This window comes from Saccostrea echinata, unplaced genomic scaffold (genome assembly GCF_033153115.1).
Source record: "Saccostrea echinata isolate AGI-Se365-2 ecotype Australia unplaced genomic scaffold, CSIRO_AGI_Sech_v1 ptg000028l, whole genome shotgun sequence".
Classification (NCBI taxonomy): domain Eukaryota; kingdom Metazoa; phylum Mollusca; class Bivalvia; order Ostreida; family Ostreidae; genus Saccostrea; species Saccostrea echinata.
This window is the reverse complement of record NW_026889777.1, coordinates 5,200,348-5,214,894: the sequence shown is the minus strand read 5'-3', so window position 1 is coordinate 5,214,894 and position 14,547 is coordinate 5,200,348. Positions and strand designations below refer to the sequence as shown.

At 31.7% G+C, this 14,547-nt stretch overlaps 1 protein-coding gene across 1 annotated transcript; it reads left to right on the top strand.

Annotated features, from left to right (window-relative positions):
* Nucleotides 1-6,192: 6,192 nt before the first annotated feature.
* On the top strand, nucleotides 6,193-9,659 carry LOC133193652 (uncharacterized). The gene is made up of 2 exons (XM_061329609.1): nucleotides 6,193-6,805; nucleotides 9,517-9,659. The coding sequence occupies exons 1-2, from the start codon at nucleotides 6,244-6,246 to the stop codon at nucleotides 9,555-9,557; spliced, it is 603 nt and encodes a 200-aa protein (XP_061185593.1). The 5' UTR covers nucleotides 6,193-6,243; the 3' UTR covers nucleotides 9,558-9,659.
* Nucleotides 9,660-14,547: the final 4,888 nt, after the last annotated feature.

Below are 14,547 nucleotides of genomic sequence, written 5' to 3'. Positions count from 1 at the left end.
TAATGTTTTGGTATCGTGAATTCCATGTGTTTGAACAGTTTTGGTTTTTGTATGCTTGTTTAACGTCCCTTCGAGAATTTTTCACTCCAATTGAGAACGCCTCCACTTGCCAGTTGAGGACTGCAAATTCAGACCTGTACTCGGCACTTACAGCCTTTGAGCAGTGAGGGATCTTTTTTGTGCCAGCACCTACTGCAACATGGGACCTTATACGGTCTCATCCGAAGGACCGGTCTCCATGTCGCACAGCGGATTCTTACGCGCGACGTAAGGATCAACTCCTTGCGCTTCGACTCTGGAGAAAACGCTCCTACCACTGCGCCACGCGGAAGACGTGTTGGAACAGGTGTTGGAATAGGTATGACTGATACTACTTCAATATTATGCCGCAAAAACAAATTCAGACTCCTTACTATTGCTGAGTTGATTGTTTCCCCCTTCATATATGAATGCCGAAATTTTGAATAAGATATGTTCATCTTGTTATCTGAACGTAATAAGAGTGATATACGGTTATTGTTCCACCTGTAATTGTGTTTGCAAATGTTCTCGCATATGACCTGGACAATCAACTTTACAGAAACGATTTTCACCAAGCATGGATATATATGTCAAGTCATGACAAATGCAATTTTTGTAAGAGCAAAGTTTTTAATGGAAATTCCTACCACGGTCTAGAATTGTATTACAGTACACTCAATGTCAAGTTGTTCCTGTCATTTTTGTCATGTGTTTGTATGTCAGCTATTTTTTTTTAATTTTTCAAAATCCCTTATGACTATATCTGTGTGGTGAATAGATAAAGAAATTAGCTTTTTATTTTCCATTCAATCTTTGTTGCGTTTTTTTTTTCATGTCAATTCTTCGCTGCATATTAATTTTTGTTTCAAAATATTAACTCTCTTTAAAAATTAAAGCGAATGGGAGATTCCCTTTTCTACTTTAGGCTGTTTAGAAATTAAAGGATTTAAACCATATCGTTACAGACCTTTAGCCTAGTAAGCATGTTTCCAATATAGCATTGATGTAGCAAGACGGAGCGGATTCGCTACAGCAATTTGGGGGAATAAAGAATTTGCATTAATATTGGATAAAAAGTTCCAAATAAATCATAACTAATGTTATTTATACATATATATACCTTTTATTTAAAAAAAATAATCAATATATGATTAATAAATTCAATAAATATTCTCAATTTATTTCCCTTGCGTCAAATTTAAGCACCATGATGATATTCGGAATTTTCTGCATAATACAATTTGTGATGAGAAGTATAGGTCTATGTTTATTTCGATTCATAAGGAACACTGAGCGACTTTTGTCGTTAATCCAGGTCCGTAGATAATATGATTTCAACAATAAACCATTCTTATTTTTACGTAAATGAATACATAACGTTCACATATTGAACTTTAATGATGATTCACTTAAAATTCATTTACTGACTTATTGTATATTTAGGTTTCAAATATACCTGTAAAGCATAGATTATGTCACCAGTTAATGACACTGTATTATATTGAAAAAAAATAAGTTATATAGGTTTCAAATATACCTGTAAAGCAAAGTTTATGTCACCAGTTAATCTCACTGTATGATATATATAGGATCTCCCATGATTTGTAGTTGGATATGATTTTTATCCAACGAGTTGTGTGTTTTTTTTATCCCCGAGCCTTGGCGAGGGGATAAAAACACATAACGAGTTGGATAAAAGTCATATCCAACTACAAATCATGGGAGATTCTTTTTATACCATGTTTAATACTTCACAACCAATGTTTTACACTGTTTTATATTTTACTTCATCGCGCTAACGCAAAAACCATTGTGACGTCACAACTGTGGATTATGAAAAAATTATCCAATGAGTCATATCCACGGGATAAAGGGGTAAACATGGGATAAAAGAAAGAAATATATGAGGAAATGTCTTACAATTTCAATTCTAAACATTAAGAATGTTTTCTTTCTTGATAAGTGAAGAGATTTTTCAAAATATTGAATTTAATTCAAATCAGGGAATGACACAGTTATGGGGGAGCAGAGTAGCAAATATGGATATCCACACATCTGATTTAATTGAATAAATTCATTATAGTTACATTTCTTATATTCCTGTTTTATATTATTTCATTATTTCAAGATCAAACCAATACTAATAATAAAGTTTCAAAGTCAGTTTAATTGTGAAGGTAAATTAAGATTTATGTGATTCATTATGGTCACCCAAAAGATTAAAATACGGCGTCTCGTATTACAATATCAGAAAAATACAAGTAATTGTTCCATTTATTATAAAAACATTGATTGACTAATAATAAAAACTTTGATACTATGGTCAACTATAGAGAACAATAGTTATAACTATAGTATTTTCTTAAGGGTATTTTTAAGTGGGGTCCTTGGAGGTTGTATTGTGTAAACTTTAATAGTTCCATTCTCTCTTGGTTTTACCTATTCTTGATTTAATTTCATCTCAGATTAATCTCATCTTTGATTTGCAATTGTACTCATTTTTTTTTCTTCGCGGTGGATTTAAAGTCATAGGACATTTTTTGACTTTGGTTTGATCTAATAATCATGGATATCATTATGATTTAACTATTTCTTTCAAGAGGGGGCATAAAACATATCATTTAAAGTTTCTTAAGAATCCCATGTACTGAATTTTTGCAACACAAACTACCAGAACAATATCATTATATAGTCTTGAAACACGTTCGAGGATTATCCAAAAGAAATCGTGGATACATGCTTTTTTGTTTAAAGTAACGACACTGCCACATGTGTGCGATAATATTTAAATACAGACCAAGACGGGCAAAAATGAGAATCAATGCACGATATCTTACAAATGTTATCAACAGAAAAACTTTGTATATACAATAGCATAATCTTTTTTACAAGTTAAAAATATTTTTAACTCTGCTGTTTTTTCTTGATATTTCCACTGTCATAATAATAATTGATAGTTACAATATCAGAAGAAAAAAAAACGCCAGCCATTTTATCTCTTTTTACAAAGTTTACAACATTGTGTCCCTGGGCCGTGCACACTTTTCGCGATCATTTAAGACGGCAATTATATATAAAATTGAAATTTAAACAATCAAAACCAACTAACAAGACATATGACAACCATTTTGGTATACAATATGTATTTGTACGATCATTCAAAATGACAAAAAGGCCATTGTCGTGTTGGAAGCATTTGTTTGCCAATTTCAGCATTAGAATTCTAGAAATTGTGTATGTTTTTGCTTCTTAATAACACTGTATTAATGAAAAAAAAACTTAAGTTTCTCAATCAGCTAACATAAAGCCAACTGAAATTGAAATATATCCAATTTCACGAACTCATTATTCTCTCCTTTTGAAAAAAAAAAAAGCTTTTGGTCTAGATACTATATCCTTTTGGCGTGCAGATATGTACTGTTATGTAATATTTAACCATATGTCTAGGTGAATTTAGGGTTTTAACCTTGAACGAAAAAGCCTTTGTTTTAAAATAATACGAGCGTTGATTGCCTCGAAGATTGAAGATTAAGGATAAAATAATAATTTGCATAAAATTCATCGCAATCGTGCACAAAGTGCTCATTTAATTAAATTGATCAATTAAATAATTCATAGAATGAATACGTACTGCTAATAAAACCCATGGAATTAATATTACTGATAAAAATGTACAAGACGATAATTTTGTTTACCATAATATCACCCTTCTGCTTTAAATTAAGTTCAGAACAGTGTAGCGTATGAATATCGTAACTATCAACGATGGAGTAAATAAATGTTATCACGACAATGCACACTGGTTATAAGATCTCTTTTAACAATAAACAATCATTACCACATTTCTGAAAGGCATATGTTGAACATGATTCAACAAGAATGAGAACTGGTTGATCTCATAGTATTGCACACTAAATCAAGTGATGTACGTATACAATAATAATCACCCGGTATAGGTACAAATCGCCCCCACTGCAATTGACATACAGATACACTTACATTTCCCACACTCACAAACCTCCTATCAGAGCAAAGAGTCTGTCACAAAAAAAATATTTTCACAGTTCTTTCAGTTTAACACTGCAAAGATACGTTAAAGCAAGCTTTTAAAAATGTTATATTGTATAGACAAGTATTTTACATGAACCGAAATATAAATGATGAAAGCTAAATCAAAAAGCATTATTGAAATGTTCGTACTACTGCAATACAGCAAAACCTTTGATGTATCGTAAAAATTGAAGTATATGCAAATGTATGAATGTCCTTTTTCTTATATCAACCATTCAAGCTTCAGTAGATACAGGACACTCACAAGCATATTTTCAATACGAACGTTGTCCACAATCGTTTCCTTAAACATATTAAAGCAAAAACAGAATCTTTGTCGGTAATGTTGTGTGCCATTTGCTTAAAATACTGTATTGCATGTGTAGTTCAATAGTTTTGAGGTCTTGTAATAGAGCAAAACAAAATATTAAGATTCATGTCATCGACATTTTAGCAGTGTTAGAGAAACTTTATTGACTGAATCAAGAACTGTCGTTTCCAAATCTATGTCTCAGTATGTGACATATGATATTGGCTAAATTCATGTCAAATATCACATTAATTGAACGAGTGGCAAAAACGTTATATACCCCGAAATGAGGTTTAAATATCAGGAGTGCCATATTTTTTGTGAGACCAAGGCTGGGTTTTTGGAGTAGGAGTATGATATTCCAGATTCCTACTATTGTCGATTATTGACCACGGGGACATCCAATTTCCATTTGTTCCTGTTAATGTGTTCAGGTGTTTGTATGTCGAATGTTTTCTTTCATAAAACATTTTGACTGTTGATGTTTATTGTTGAAAGTTTAAGAAATTATCTATTGTTGTTTTATTCATTTTTCTTTGTTGCATTTTGTGAGTCAGCTCTCACACTTTCATTCAACACTTACGTGAATGAAAGAGTCCCATATGTAATAAGCCATTAATTATAATAATCTGACCTCATGAAGAACACGTCCTAAATAGCTGTAATGCAGCAGACAGAGCGAATCCTCTTCTTCAAGATAACGAGGTTTCATTGTAGATAAGTATCATAATTAAACTTTTTGAGATGTATTTCCTTTCAATAAAAAAAAAAGAATAGTCCACTTTCATTATACATGTAGATTCTAAAAATGTACATTTTTCTCAATGTTCTCTATTGCTTCAAATTAAATCTCTATGTTGATATTCGGAACTCGATGCATAGTACGGATGTTTATCAGAAGTATATGTCCATGCATAGTATAAAAAGGGGCAGTAATTAATGTTTTGACAAATAATATATTTACTGAATAATTGTAAATTAAGATTTTAATTTTGTGTGCAATGTATATATAATTATTTTCACCACAGAATATCCAAGAAATTAAGTACTTTATTAACTTATTTATGGATTATCTAAAGACCATTTTTGCTAGCTATGTGAATAAACTTGTGATAATTTTTCGAATATTTTAATGCAAATTAGGGAATTCTACAGTTCTGGAAATTGAGCAAAATAACAAATTGGGTTGTATAGCTAGCTTTTTAAACTTGTTAAGCTTTAAACCATTCATCATGCATATATTTGTAACATTTCTGGTATATTCAACTATAAACAAACACAAGTTAATAAAGTTTCAAAGTCAGGTTCAATTGTGTCCAGGTACATGTAACATGAAACAAAATATTTGTGATTTATTATAGTCACTCAACAAATTAACAGTTGGCGTCTAAATTAGATGGAAATTTATGCAATGTTTTGATTGCGTTTAGAATTGAAACCTGATGGGAAGGTGTGTGAAACCGTTTGTTAAGTCTAATTTAATATTTATTACATCAGCATTAATAAATATTTGCAATCACTTTAACGTTTGTCTTTCAAGTATCATACAATCTTAGTAAGGTACATTACACTAAGACAAAATGGTTTTGATTTTTCTACAAGCTTTTCTGAGGGGAATTATGCTAATTTCAATACATAGTGTGGTCATTGTATCCCCATTCATTGTGTCGCAATACTATTCAATCGTTCCTGGAATGAATGACAGAACATTTAATGGTAGTTTTCTTGAAAGCTCATCGGTTTCTTCTCTTGTTATGTGCGCACTTAAATGTCAGGACAAATGCACGTGTTTCGGGCATAATGAAATTGTCAATGCATGTTATCTTCTCGAACAGTGTCATGATCAATCCCTGGAAACAATTATGAAAGGGTGGCGATATTTTCGTAAAAAGGAAATAACTGCAGTTACAACCTCAACATCCATAACCAAAACAGGCACAGCAACCACAAAAACCACAACCAAAGCCACAACAGCCACAGCCACAACAGCCCCAGCAACCTCAGCAACAACAACGGCCACAGCAAGCACAACAGCCACTACAGCCACAGAACCATCAACAACCACAGCAACAGCAACCACAGCCACTGCAGCCCCAGAAACCCAAGCAACCATTACGACCACAGCAAGCACAAAAGCCACAACCACTACAGCCACAGAACCATCAACAACCACAGCAACCACAAGCACAGCCACAAAAAGCACAACAGTCCCAGCAACCACAACAGCCACAGCAACCACATTAGCCACAACCATTACAGCCAGAGAACCCACAACAACCACAACCACAGCCACAACAACCACAGTAACAACTTCAGCAACCACAATCACAGCCACATCAGCAAAAGCAACCACAGCCACAAAAGCCATAACAACAACACTAGCAACAACAACAACCACGGCAACCAAGTTTGGACCAGATGCTGGTGAGAAAAAAAAATTAATATCTTATTTTTTTATCTCTGATCCAAAATTTCTTTAATGTAACATGTGTTATTATTTGAAGGGATCTTTATTCCTTATTCAAAAATTCCCCTGATGTAACAGGGGTTATTATTTTAAGGAATCCTTCTGTATTGATATACTCAACATTATTCTTGACATGAAAGGAAAGGTTACACACATGATTCTTTGAGACACATTCTCAATACCTATAGGATGCATATATGGTACGAGAGAATATATGATTTTATTTATTTCTAAAGACAATTTATTCAGTGAATAAATAAATAAATAAAACTAATAACTACGATAACTAGATATATGTATACATATATTCTTTGATAAATATTTAAATAAACGTCGAAGAAAACAAACAAGATCTATTTTTGATTATAGTTGGTATCCATGGACGTGCTAAAATATTTTGGAAAATAACTGATCAAATTAAAAAATATGAAATATTGAGTCATGAACATCACCATTTCTAAGTGATGATTCAATTTAAAATTGTGTCACTTTCATTGTAACTTCTATGCTCTAAAAAATTTCTGATGAATGTAAAAAACAAAAACTTATGTTAATTCCAATGCAGGTCAGCAATTCTAAGTATACAGATTTATGTTGGTATTGGTAAGTAAAAAATATTTTCGATTTGAGAAAGCTATAAGATATAATACATTAAAAAAAATTGATCCCCAGTGATTTTTTCTAGGGCACCAAATTTTTTTGCTGAAAGAAATTTAAGCGCTTATTAAAGCGATTTGTAACAAAATTGAAGATAAAATGACAACAAATAAGTAAATTTCTTTTGTTCTAATTTTTTTTTCCTTACGAAATCGATGGAAAAGAACGAAGACAATAAAATGACAATAAACTAGAGAATATTTTGAGCAAAATCGAAGCTCTGATGATAAATATAAAATTAATTTATAGTGTGCATAATTTATTTAGATATGAAAGAGAGATAAACATTTTTCAAAATTAAACGAACGGAATAATTCCTGCAATGATAAGGATTTGATTGAAACAAAATCGTGTTTGCGTCACAAAAAAATTTATTACCCTGATTTTCTAAGAGTAATTTTAACTAAGCATGCTCTTAAAGCAACTTCATCCTTTCTTATATGTAATATAGTGGGTGGACACTTCTTTACTACTATGTGATAAAATTTTATCAAAAAAAGTTTTCTCTCTTTCAAAACACAAAAAACCCCTTTTTTTTCAAGATTAAAAATCTGTAAAAAAAATTTTTTTTAATTTCCTTATGCGATAGGAATTTTAAAAAAAATCAACATTAAATGCAGCTATTAATAACATGTACATATTTGTAAATGTAAAAACAAAAACACATTTTGAAAATCTAACATTTCCAAACGATTACCCCAACAAAAATATATCATAGTTAACTATAGTTAACTATAGTATCAAATTTTTTGCTATAGTATATCAAAGTTTTCACTATAGTGAATCATAGTATCTCTACTATGGGATTTAGAATGTTTTATGTTATATAGTTCATACATACAAATTTGTTATATCAATTGGAAATATGACTTGAATATTAACATATTATTTGCAGATTTTACATCCTTGGTATTAAATTTAAGAGATTTTAGACATTAAAATCTCAAAACAAGTTCTAAAGTTAAGTTTCATATTAAATCAAAGTAAAATTGTATTGACGTTAATTAACCATATTAACTTTAGTAAACTATAGTCAACTACAGTTGACTAGAGTAATTTTTTGTTAGAGTATTTTCAAGATACTCAATAATCTGAGTGCGAAAGTAATCGTTAACTCTTCTTGAGTAAAGAACTCAAAGGTTTCTAGAGCACATTGAAAAACAATTCTCTAAAAATAAAACCATTTAAAAAAACAAAAAGGTTTCAAAGTGAACGACGATGGAGTTATTTTAAAGAAATTATATATTAATGAAATTTTCACTAACGTTTTTTATCCATAATTTCATAATATTAGTATAAAAATTCAGGAAAACCTCTCGATAATTGCTGGATGTCCACAGATCTATTTTCATATTCTGAATTTAAAATAATTTTTAAATCAGGATTAATATTTTATACAAACGTTACAATATCGACATCATCAGACGGTCTTTGAGATCTCTTCTTTCTTTCAATAATGACCTTAAAATACCCAAATGGTACTTTTTTCCACATTACCAAAAAAAAAAATTTCATAATGATTACACTTTTTTCGGGGGGAATCATTTGTAACTTGCTCAAATCACACTTTCAACAAACTCCCCTTATCAAAAATATTCTTCATAAGAACAACAGTTACATGTATTTTGTCAGCTGAAAGGTGCAAGTTTTGGGGGCTTAGCCCGATTCGAGCAGTTAAAGACCTATATGGAATTAATTCATGATATCTCGCGGATCGACTGCAATTTTGGTAGAGGGATTAATGCTTATTACAATCATGCCAACAGTTTGACTGCTTGATTTTAGTGGTTTTGGTCCCTCCCCTCATGCCCGGAGGGGGGGGGGGGGGGGTTAGGGACCATAAAATTCACACTTTTTATTTCCTTTTACCCATATATGCTGATTGTAATAAGCATTAAGCCCTCTACCATAATTGTGAAATTTATGGCCCCAGGGTCAGGGGTTCTGGTGCTAATTTATGGCATTTTATTACTGAAGGATAAAATAATACTTAAGATTTTTTTCATTATAGCTGTGGACAAAGTGTACTTGGTTGGATCTAGGAAGAAGTAATATGAAAGAGATCGACAAACTGAAGAAATTATGATAAAGAAGAGCAATATTTATATGTTCCATTTAAATTCAGATTCAAGCATACATCTATATAGTCGGAATAATATAGTGTGTACTTTGTAGTGCCAATGCATGTTTCTATATTATCTTTGAAAATGCTCATAAGATTAATTTTACTTTAAAATGAATATTAATTGGAAAGAATACTTATCATATATACTTTGTTGATGTACACTTCGCTATCATTGGAAAGAAATAAAAGAGTTTCAACATTCTTATGTATTGATAAGTTTTCTAATCGAAAATATAAATTGATAAACACTGTAAAAACTGTTGGTGAAGTTTGTATAATGTTCAGCAAAGATTGATAAATATTCAAGGAAAAGTACAGACCCTGAAACGTGCTACTACCCCAAAAAAGCGTGTGACTTTCGTGCGCTTTTCGTTTCGTGCAAATCGTGTAGCGTTTCGTGTAAACCGTGCAGCATTTCGTGCAAACCGTGTAGCGTTTCGTGTAAACCGTGCAGCGTTTCGTGTAAGCTCCAAAGCGTTTCGTGTAAACCGTGTAGCGAGCGTGTGAGAAACGTGCAACTTTCGTGCAAGAATCGTGTGAGAAACGTGTAGGAATCATTCGGAAGTCATTTTATTTTACATATGGCTATTGATGGATCAACATGTCATTCTGTGTTGTTTGTAACTAATACTATTCGGATATATCATACCAGGGGTATTTTGAAAGATAAAAATACGGAAACAACAAAATAAAAGTACTCGGTAATGTATACATATTTGTTTGATTTTCTTTCTTTTTTATTTAAATAAAGATGGAAATAAAATGTGTTCAAAGTAATTAATTATATGCACATCAATTTTAAAGTATTTTATTCAATATATTTTTTAAACGGAGCAATACTGAACATTTTTTTTAAAGGAAAATTCATCAGGAATCCGGTCTTGTCCTTTTCATTCATTTAATGAATCTCTTCACCATTTTACAATTATAGTATATAGAGATTATATTGGAACATATGGGTGATTAATGCAAAATAATTATAGAAAGATAAGACAGGCGTAAAAAATACAATACAAAGTTTAGTGCGTTGCTATAAATGTGAAGTATGGGAATTCTAGGCGGAACACTATTTTTTTTCTTCATAAACGAACATAATTTTCCTATATTACAAGATTGTGATACAAATAAATTTGAAACGATGAGTCATTTATAGTCTTTTTATGCATAAAATTGGTTCATTAATAATTGTTTTATAAATGAAACATAATTCACATGCATCGGCAAATACAGGGTTAAATATTTCCCGGGGGAGTGGGGTGGGGTGGGGGGGGGTCAAATGAAAACATAATTTTTGAGTTTTTATTGTTAGCAAGTTTTTATAAATATTTCTTTTTTAAAGAAAATAATGTTTTTCGGGGTGCCCCCGATGCACCCCTTAAAAATATATTGGAATCTTCTTTACACTTCCGAAACTCTTCTTACAACTGTGATCAAGGTCATTTACAACAGCGATCATGGGCTCCATGTGCCGGGAACTGAAAACTTGGTCTAGACAGGGTTTGAATCAAGGATTTTACAACGTGGTGGGTATATTAATTTTATTTGATAATCACAATGCCTCAAAAGAGAACTAAAGAATTACAATACCTATCCCCCGGCTTCTCTGCCATATTAAATTTTAAAGATAAATCAAAGTTTAACTCTGTAATTAAACGATATATATATTTATATATATTTATATTTATATATATTTACATTATATATATATATATATATATATATATATATATATATATATATATATATATATATATATATATATATATATATATATATATATATATATATATATATATATATATATATTTACCATTCTGAATAAAATGCATTTAATGAATAACTGAATAACATGTATCTGGTCTGGCTGGAAACATGGATATCTTTTTTTTCATAGAACGGGCCTTTGTTTCTATAATAATTTTTTCCCAAATGGTATACTTACTGAAAAAAGTTCCCGTTATATTTAACCATGTACAGAAGTAAGATCTCGGTAATCTACCCCCCCCCCCCCTTTTCCTGCACAATGTCCTTGTTTGATGCAGTATTCATATTACCTTTGCAAATTATAAACAGAACCTAATTTAATGAAATCAAAGTATTTATTTACTTAATCAAAAAATGAATAAATCAACTTATAATTTATCAAGCTAATTCAGAGAATTTGTGTCCCCCGCTTAGGGAAAAAGAAGAGCATGCGCAGTTCGGGGGAGCGGGGTCACACTGCCCCCTGTATTTGTAGAATTATTAAATGTATACATGTATATTGTAGCAAATTAAAAAAAAAGCCAATATGGATATAAAGATTTGATTGCTTTTTCTTTGTGTACTCGTATAAAAGATTTCTTTAAAATACTATATACAGAATATTTATCACACTGTAATATTGATTTTATGAGTTTGTACACGCCAGACATCATAACTTTTTCATTTCACATGTTGAATAGTATCAATTAGTAAATCAAAAAAAAAAAAAAAAAAAAAAAAAAAAAAAAAAAAAACATTAAAAAAAAAAAAAAAGAATCGTCCGAAGATTGAACCCGGACCTCTCGCTTGCCAAGCTAGCAACATACCACTAGACCACGGAGGCACTTAATCATAGAGCAAATTAAAATGCAAATATTAAGTCACATATAATATTTATATTTCACGTTTGATATTGTCAAAATTTTACACAATAAATGTTGTCTTAGAATATAAAGTCCGCAGACAACCGTAATAACTCTCCACATGCCCCTGTGCTAAAAATAGTGCCAAGCGACTTTTAATACAATAAATAAATTTTAAAAAAACGGGGTGGGACACTTTGAGAGGGGCAAGAGAGGCCATAGGGAGTTATGGTATAAAATTTCATTGCAAAAGCTCAAAAGCGTTTTGAGATATCGCCTGGAAACTAAAGTGTTACACACAGACGGAATTTATGAATTAACGACCTTGAACTTTGACCTTTTGACCTCAAAATCAATAGGGGTCTTCCTTAGGCCACAGGGAGTTGTTATGTAAAATTTCATTGCAAAAGCTCAAAGAATTCGCGAGATATCGCGCGGAAACGAAAGTGTTAAAACAGACAGAATTTATGAATTTATGACCTTGACCTTTTGACCTCAAAATAAATAGGATTCTTCTTTAGTCCATAGGGAGTTGCTATGATTTCATTGCGAAAGCTCAAAGGGTTCTCGAGATATTGTGCGGAAACGAAAGTGTTATAGACAGACAGAAATACAGACGGACGGACGCACGGACGGACGGACAGACAGACCCAAATTAATATCCCCTACTTTCAGTGAAAGCGGGGGACAAAGAAGAGAAGAAAATCAATGCGTTTACATGTACATAAATCATACGCAATTTAATTTATTTTTCCAAATCAATAACTGGGTTTATTTGTCAGTAATAAAACGGCTTTTTAATATCAAACTATAATTGTTAAAACATTGAATGCTGTAAAAGATTATGAATTACAAATATATTTTTTTTTCAGTTTGTAATTTAGAGACTAGTGAAAAAGGTTTCTACATAGACCATGATAGGCATTTCATCGGGCGGGTCACATACTCAATAACTATTAATTAATTACAACTTGACATTGAATATTTTATCTGTTAATATAGTACTGGTGTAGCGAGTTCTAATCTTAACTTAATTTGAATGACTTCAATTCTTAACTAATCTTTGATTAATCCGTAATAATTTAAATAAAGTTCGAGAGATTCCGAATAGAAAATCCAGATCGAGGCCAAAGCGTACGAGAATCGTGTACAAAGCGTTTCGTGCAGGCTTTCGTGAAAACCGTGCAGCCTTTCATCCAAAGCGTTTTGTGTAAACCGTGTAGCGTGCGTGTGGGGTAGTAGCACGTTTCAGGGTCTGTATATACCGTTTTATTAACTTTCGATTTTTTATTATGCCCGTAATTTTGTTTATCAATTAATCTACTCATTTACTATTTATTGAAGTTTTCAACAACTTAATTGAATAAAATTCATTTACATCCACCGAATATTTTTCTCCTTATTTCTTATGAAAATCACTTCAATTTATCAATTCGTTAACACCGATAAACTAGATAAAACTGGTTATTCCATGCCATCTGTATGAATTTGTGCTTTTCAATGAAACACACAATGACGAATAAGTCAATAACAATACTTTATGCGTACTTAAATATACTTTATACGAGTAGTTATACATACATAGATATAAACAATAAAATATCTTTCTTTTCTTTGTTAATACGGGATAAACGCTTGAAACTATTGTGTAACCGTATTATGTCTTTTGTCTGCAGTAGTACAACAGTTATATCCCACATTAACAAAGAAAACGAGTCACCCGCGTGGCGCTGTGGTTAGAGGGTTTGCTCTGGAGTCGCGGTGTAGGGAGTTGTGACGGTACATATTGTCGTTTTGTTCATATTGTCGTCGGCGACAATATGTACCTAACCTAATTGCACATATTGTCGTCCATCAGTACATATTGTCGCCGACTGAAAAGTTGCACATGTACATATTGTCGCTGGCGACATAATGTGTCTCACCCTCACTGTACATATTGTCGCCCCACAGATATTGTTGCTTAAAGATTTCTTTTGTTGTTTTTTTTTTTTTGGTAGTTTTGTGAATGTAATTGGTGTGTGAATCACACTGACGTGTCTCGTGTGCTATTTCATGCAGCGTGATTGTGACGGTACATTTCGTCGTCCTGTTCATATTGTCGTCGGCGACAATGTGTACCTACCCTCACTGCGCATATTGTCATCCATCAGAACATGTCGTATGACTATGCACTGCAATGCTCCATATACGAGGGGTTATCAAAAAGTTCGTGGACTGATGCGATAAAATTAATACTATGTAGTCTGTGCTTACAAAATTTATGAAAAACATAAATCAACAAAAGTTTAAGAAATGTTGAAAATTTTAA

What these genes read in the sequence shown, in the direction of transcription:
- LOC133193652 (XM_061329609.1), top strand. Translation starts at nt 6,244, where the DNA reads ATGAAAGGGTGGCGATATTTTCGTAAAAAGGAAATAACTGCAGTTACA. An exon ending in CAAGTTTGGACCAGATGCTG is followed by an intron (nt 6,806 to 9,516) that starts GTGAGAAAAAAA and finishes TTTTCATTATAG; the next exon opens with CTGTGGACAAAGTGTACTTG.